Source organism: Charadrius vociferus, unplaced genomic scaffold (assembly GCF_000708025.1).
Source record: "Charadrius vociferus isolate BGI_N301 unplaced genomic scaffold, ASM70802v2 scaffold178, whole genome shotgun sequence".
In the NCBI taxonomy this organism is placed as follows: Eukaryota; Metazoa; Chordata; class Aves; order Charadriiformes; family Charadriidae; genus Charadrius; species Charadrius vociferus.
Genome location: NW_009649717.1, coordinates 2,736,734 through 2,743,997, shown reverse-complemented (window position 1 = coordinate 2,743,997; position 7,264 = coordinate 2,736,734). Strand labels below are relative to the sequence as shown.

Below are 7,264 nucleotides of genomic sequence, written 5' to 3'. Positions count from 1 at the left end.
CCAGCCATTGTTCTCTGCATAATGCTGTTTTGTGGTGCTTTTCTTTTAGGGCAGCCTCGTTCAAGGACCAAGATAAAAAAAATACTAAAATCAGTAGACTTATTCAGCTGCATTGTGCTACATAGAGTGTTGTTATAGCTCTGTTTCTCAGTCGGACCAGGCTAATTTGCACATTAGTTGCTATGCCAGTAGTTTAACATGTTACGTATTCTGACATGTAAAATCGGTCATCGATGTCTGCGCATTACTGTGCCAGAGTTGTTGCCGGAACGCTTTTGCTTTTTTCTTGCAGGGATCACAGCAGAATTCTTATTGGGGATGGTCGAGGCAGAGTGTTCAGCTGGTCCGTAAGCGATCAGCCTGGCCGATCTGCAGCTGATCACTGGGTGAAGGACGAGGGGGGAGACAGCTGTTCAGGCTGCGCAGTCCGTTTTTCACTCACTGAGAGGCGTCACCATTGCAGGAACTGTGGACAGCTCTTCTGCCAGAAGTAAGCCAGCCAAGAGTCTCCTTTGGGCTCTTTTCCATTCAGAATTTTAGGCTAGGTAAAGCTGTTGCATGCCAGGGAACTTTGCTGAAAAACTGAGGTTTCCCTTACCAAAATAGAACTGATGAAGAAAAAACATCAAAACTCTCTCAAAACTTCCAGGGAAGAATTAGAAAAGAGAGACCAACCCCTTTATAAATCCAGTTAGCAAAACAGGTATCAGGACAGAATGAAATCTGCTTGTGTCTTTGAAAACCTCCCCGTTGCCCATCTGAGAAAAACTCTAGACAAATGAACTTAACAAGAAAAGAAACCAAAAAGACCCCAAACAAACAAACTTATGCAGCCACTAGTTGTTCTTGTCATTCTACAAGCAACCTAGCAGAAATGTGAACTGTATGCAGGACTGTAAGGATGCCGATTTAGGAGCCAGTAGCACGCAGCCTCAGGCAGGGAAATGTAAGACACACGGGATGCACGTGAGATCCCCTTACCCAGGAACTGAGGTGGGAGTCTCTTCTCTGGTCGACTGGGTCAGACATGGTATTTCTAGTTTCATCTCTGTAGCTATACTTTGAGTCTAAACTGGTGACAAAAGCTGTTTTTAAGCTACCTCTCACACAGAGTCATTGTGTGGATTCTGTGGTGATCATACCTGTTAAATTCTGCTTCTGCTACAGTGTCTTGCATTTCCTTGTCAAGATAAGTTTGGACAGTTCTCTGGTATTTGAAGTCATAATGATAATTTCCATACTTGGATAGAAAATGGCCAGGTCAGGAGAGGACCTGTGTTCAGAGCTATGTTTGTTTTCCTCTACAGGTGCAGTAGGTTTCAGTCTGAAATCAAGCGTCTGAAGATTTCGTCACCAGTCAGAGTCTGCCAGAACTGCTTCTACAACCTGCAGCATGAGCGGGGTTCAGAGGAGGGGCCCAGAAATTGATGGGGTCCTGGCAAACGGAGACCCCATCCAGCCTCACCGTGGGAGAGTATCATGCAGTGATCAGAAGGGATTAGAATATTGTCTGTTTACACTTAAGTTTATACTGAGTTTTAAGCACTAAAAGCAAAAAGGGATCATTGAATTGATTTGTGTTGACAGAAGCTAAATGAGGCTAACAGCATAATTAAGTGAAGAGCAAAGCCCAGGAAGACATGATTAATAACCACAAATCCAATAGAACTGTCAACCCCTAAACCTATGTTGACGTGGCTATCGAGAAAATCCTCACTTATTCTAAACACCCGTTCTTGTCTTGTTTTTGTAGAGCTAGTCATCTTTATCGGGGGGAGGGAGAGGGGAAGGCTTTTTAGAAGATAGTTGTAAATCTGCCTTCTTCGCAAGCAACTGTGTATATTGTAAATAGGTATAATGGCCTTTTTATCTAAATATGAACTTAACTGCCTGTTACATGGGACTTCAGATTAACCACTATACTTTGTGTGGCATCTTTATCTCATCTATCAATTTAAATACGAATGTTTAAAAAAAAAAAAAAAGACAAAAAAAACACAAACAGAAAACTCGAAGGCATTATGCGTATTTCTGTTAAAAATCCAGTCTGTGCATGTTTGTTCTTTCAGTTGCCCACAGTATCTTAATTTAAGTAAGGCTATTCATGGAATTACATGGGTTTTTTCAAAAGAAAACATTTTTCAGAATAGGACTTGGAGTATTTTATTCTAGCTGTAAGATAACCAGGAACTAGATTGTACACTTGTGTTGCATTTTATACCAAACTATTTACCACCTCAGTGTTGTTCATATTTAATAAGGCCTCTTTTATACATATGTCAGAGCTGCAGTTTTGTTAATTACTTAATGTTCATTAGCAGCTGATTCATGCAGTGCAAGAACCAGCTTTTAACTACTTTAGTCAATGGCAATTGGCTTGCATATAGATACAGAATTAATTCCTTGTGCATAAAATTTAACTGCTGTTGTCCTGTAGCTTGTTTGCAAAAAAAAAACAAAACCAAACTTCTGGAACAATAGGCGTTGCTCTAAAACGGGGTGATACTAATCATGTCAGAAATGCTTCGAAGAGCTATCTTCATGTTTCAGCACATGGCATCAACTTGAGGACAGCAGTAGATTTCCATTGAGGTTTTTAAGTTCCGATATGAATTCAATTGCAGTATTTTTTTACTACTCTATCATTTATTTTGCACTACATGAGGGATGAAGTAGAGACACTGATAATCCACTGGGATTGGAACATGTGCATTGGGATAGGCCCGTGGACTTAATTTCTGAATGAGGTCTTGCCAGTGGGTTGGGGGGAGGGGGGGGGGGGAGGGCAGGGGGCAGGCTGGTGTTTGGTTTGGTTTTATTTTTTAACGTATGTGTATATATTTTGTAAATGGGTGACAAACCGATCTAGATGTAGGTATATTCACAACAGATTCTTTTAAATAGCAGTAAGGATACGACCCAAACCAACAGAAGATAGGTGGCCCTGCTTTTGCTCTGCTAGTACTTCAGTGAGTGTCTTCACTCAAGATGATATTGACAGCAAATGGTTAAAACCGGCGCTGTTGTTTGAATTGTACCATCGAAAATGCCAGACCCACTGTGGTGGTGGTGTGAGCTCCTTCCAGCAGGTTCCTTGGCACTGCAGGGGTGGGGGCAGACCTGTCTTCTCTTGATTTGAGATTCTGGCGGTGAATAATTTAATCCTGACCACGTACTATTTACCCTGGTATCATATGTTTATGCACTGAAGGTTAAATACGTATTTTGATACATGTTTGTTTATTATGTATGTGCTGGTCTGTAAAATGAGATATATTCCTGTTTTGGTATGTATACTAAATCCCCAAATGAACAGAAAGGCTTCTCTAGAGCCCTTGCACACTGTTGAGTAAATGCAGGTTTGTTGAGATTATCTGACCCAAATAGATCCTGTTGGATCCAAAGAGTGATGATCAAGTAGCCACGCTGCATGGCTACCCGGACAGATTTGTCCCTAAAAACAAGAAGAGCTCCTCAGTAAGCATGTGCGGAGCACTGGAATTTCTGTGTTCTCTCTAACGTTGCCTTCACCCTTCCCAAAATGATGCGAAACCAGCATAGTTCAGAAGACAGGCTAGTGGCCTTAACGTTTTCAGTTTGAAGAAAAGGCTATTTTAACAACTTACAAATGCCTTTGAGTCCACAGAGTTTTCTTCCCCTTGCCTCCAGATTTCAAATCAAAACCAAATTTCAAGAAGTCGTCTTTTCTACGGACTGGAACTTGTACAGCCACATAATTAAACCCTAATAAAAACAAGGTTTATGACAATAACACTGATATAATCTAAACACTAAAGCAGACAGTTGGCATATAGTACTAATGCAGGGTCATGAAGATAGTGGGCCATCAGTGAAGAGGGAGTCGACTGCGTTCAGCTGCATAAGCACATTGTACGGGTGGTGGTCTGTGCTTTTGATGTTTGGCAGCATACTAAATCATCAAGGTCGTTATCATTTACAAATTCTGTAGTGTAGAGGGTAGTCCCAATTTATGTTTTGCAAACAAATCGCCACAGCCCTCTGACTTAATTCTTCGGTTGCACTGTTCCAAAAACCACGTTCTTGCTTGTAGGAGGTGGAGGGGAAAAAACACACCTGCTCATATTTCCTCTGGCAGCTGGTGCTGTGGGCAACTGTTTTGTTCACTTGGGAGTGGGGTTTTTTTTCCGTTTCTTTCAAGCTTCTAATGCAAATACTTGCTTTGTTTTCCATGTAAAAATCTGTTGAGCAAAAATATACTCATGTACACTAACATTAGTAGACTGTATTCTCTGCAAGTACCTCACATGTCTTCTCCTGCCTTGTTCTTTGTAGTATACTTATTCACGTACTCTTAACATTTGTATGTAGTGTGCAACTGTAATGTCATGCTTCTGAGAGGGGGTTGGCTGCCTCCAGCCGACGTTCATCAGTTCAATAGCAAAACACTTTAGATAAGTTATTTTGCACTTTCTTATGTATAAAATCGGTAGAAACTTATATTTGCTTTGTATCATTTAAAGACTCCTTTTGTTTCAGTAAATGGACTGTGTATAAAATATTTATGCAGTTAAAACTGTTTTTAGAAAGTATTTTTAATTTCAGCAAGTTTGGTTACTTGTTGCATGACTATTAACACAGCTGACTTTTTGTGTCAGTGCAATGTATATTTTTTTTGTCCTGTTATTAACTTGTAAGCCCTAGTTAAATGGCCATTTATTTGTACAGCATCAGGAGTAAATTGAAGATAACTGGCTAAGACTGGAGTGTGGAATTTTGTACTATATTGCAGAATCCAATATCTGTTTTTTGGTGGTTACGTAAAAGGCCTGACGATTTTACTATCTAGTGTGCAATCTGTGATATCTGAATGTTCATTGTATATTTGTCTCCAATGCAAAAAGGTAGAGTAACACAATTACAACAATACATGATTAAATGCAATAGTTCAGGTACTGAAGTATTTTTTTCATTTCAAATAAATACCTGCTATTTACCACCAAAAAGCTGTTTCGCATTTGTTGGAAAGACACAACATTTGGAGCTGAATAAACATTTTTAACACGGGAGTGGTTACTGATGAGTAACATGCTTCTATATCGTCATGAGGACTAAATTTCTATTGCTTGTTATGGTTTTGCTTTCTGAAAGCGAGTATGGTCATCCACAATGATGCAGTGTGAAATCATGTGTCTTGGTTTATCCTTTTTTGCTTTATAAGTGTCATTGTAGAGCATGAAGCCAGCAGAATTGACATTGTGTAGAAGAATAGGCTGTACCAATAGACAGAAAGCAGACAGAAAAGAACAATTTAGGTCACGCTGGACAAGGATGGTGGAAGAGGGGAAACTATCAAAATGCAGTTTAAGTCGTCTTCCCCAAGGAGAGAATGACTACTAGAGCAGAACTTGACCCTATCAGGTGAGAAACAGCTTAAGATTCCCAAATGTTGACATATTTTACTAATTCTTCAATGCATTTTTCTAAGCTGGCAATGCTAAAGAATGTGAGGTTTCATGTTGACAGTTAATTACGTGGCAACACTGGTGGCTAACAGTTTTTCTCTAAGAACCAGGCTTTGATTCAGGTGGGCATACCATGTTTCACCCTCAGTAAGTTTGCAGGTGACACCAAGTTGGGTGGGAGTGTTGATCTGCTTGAGGGTAGGAAGGCTCTGCAGAGGGATCTGGACAGGCTGGATCGATGGGCTGAGGCCAATGGTATGAGGTTCAACAAGGCCAAGTGCCGGGTCCTGCACTTGGGTCACAGCAACCCAATGCAGTGCTACAGGCTTGGGGAAGAGTGGCTGGAAAGCTGTCCGGTGGAGAAGGACCTGGGGGTGTTGTTTGACAGCTGGCTGAATATGAGGCAGCAGTGTGCCCAGGTGGGCAAGGCAGCCAGCAGCATCCTGGCCTGTGTCAGGAATAGTGTGTCCAGCAGGACTATGGAGGTGATCATCCCCCTGTACTCAACACTGGTGAGGCCCCACCTTGAATTGTGCATTCAGTTTTGGGCCCCTCACTACAAGGAGGACATTGAAGTGCTGGAGCATGTCCAGAGAAGGGCAATGAAGCCGGTGAGGGGTTTAGAGCACAAGTCTTATGAGGAGCAGCTGAGGGAACTGGGGTTGTTTAGCCTGGAGAAAAGGAGGCTGAGGGGAGACCTTATCACTCACTACAACTACCTGAAAGGAGGCTGTAGAGAGGAGGTGGTTAACCTCTTCTCCCAAGTAACAAGTGATCGAATGAGAGGAAACAGCCTCAAGTTATGCCAGGGAAGGTTTAGATTGGATGTTAGGAAAAATTTCTTCACAGAAAGGGTTATCAAGCATTGGAAGAGGCTGTCTGGGGAAGTGGTTGAGTCACTATCCCTGGAGGTATTTAAAAGATACGTAGATATGTTGGGGACATGGTTTGGTGGACTTGGCATTGTTAGGTTTACAGTGTGAATTGATGATCTTAAAGGTCTTTTCCGACCTAAATGATTCTGTGTTGCTTGGCTGATGAGCACTAGAAATTACATTGTGGTCTTGGTATTTGACAGTAAGTGATTTCTTTGGTTGTAAGAGAAAAGCAGCTTCTACTGATGAACTTAATTGTCTATGCTTACTGCGTTTAGCTCCTTCTGGAAAGTCTTCAGGGTGTTGAGTTAGATTTAAGTGAGCTCTCAAGCAATAGTTATAGAAGCAATTTTCATGGCCTTTCTAAGCCATATCTTGGTTACATAGCATTGGTAATGTCCACTTTTCACAAGTTGAAGTATTTCTCACTCAAGGATTTCCATATTTTAAATCTTGTCATACCCTGAAAAAAAATGTTTTCTCTTCTACAGTTACGGGGAATCACAGAATTTTCAGAGTTGGAAGGGACCTCTAGAGATCATCTAGTCCAACTCCCCTGCTGAAGCAGGATTGCCCAGAGCACATTACTCAGGACTGCATCCAGGTGGGTTTTGAAAATCTCCAGAGAAGGGGACTCCACAACCTCCCTGGGCAGCCTGTGCCAGTGCTCTGTCACCCGAACTGTAAAGAAGTTTTTCCGTGTGTTGGAACGGAACTTCCTATGTTCCAACTTGTGCCCATTGCCCCTCGTCCTGTCACTGGGAACCACCGAGAAGAGTCTGGCTCCATCCTCCTTCATCCCACCCTTTAGATATTTGTAAGCAAGAATAAGGTCTCCCCTCAGCCTTCTCTTCTCCAGGCTAAAGAGTCCCAGCTCTCTCAGCCTTTCCTCATAAGGGAGATGCTCCAATCCCTCAATCATCTTGGTTGCCCTTCGCTGGACTC

General features: G+C 41.8%; 1 protein-coding gene across 1 annotated transcript in view; it reads left to right on the top strand.

The window, feature by feature from the left end:
- WDFY3 (WD repeat and FYVE domain containing 3) overlaps nt 1-1,974 on the top strand; it is a 117,052-nt gene extending 115,078 nt beyond the window's left edge. Inside the window, exons 64-65 of the mRNA XM_009890740.1 lie at nt 293-490; nt 1,308-1,974. Of these exons, the coding sequence (XP_009889042.1) occupies nt 293-490; nt 1,308-1,428 (319 nt within the window). The 3' untranslated portion in view covers nt 1,429-1,974. The remainder of the gene's footprint in view (nt 1-292; nt 491-1,307) is intronic.
- The last annotated feature ends 5,290 nt before the right edge of the window (nt 1,975-7,264 follow it).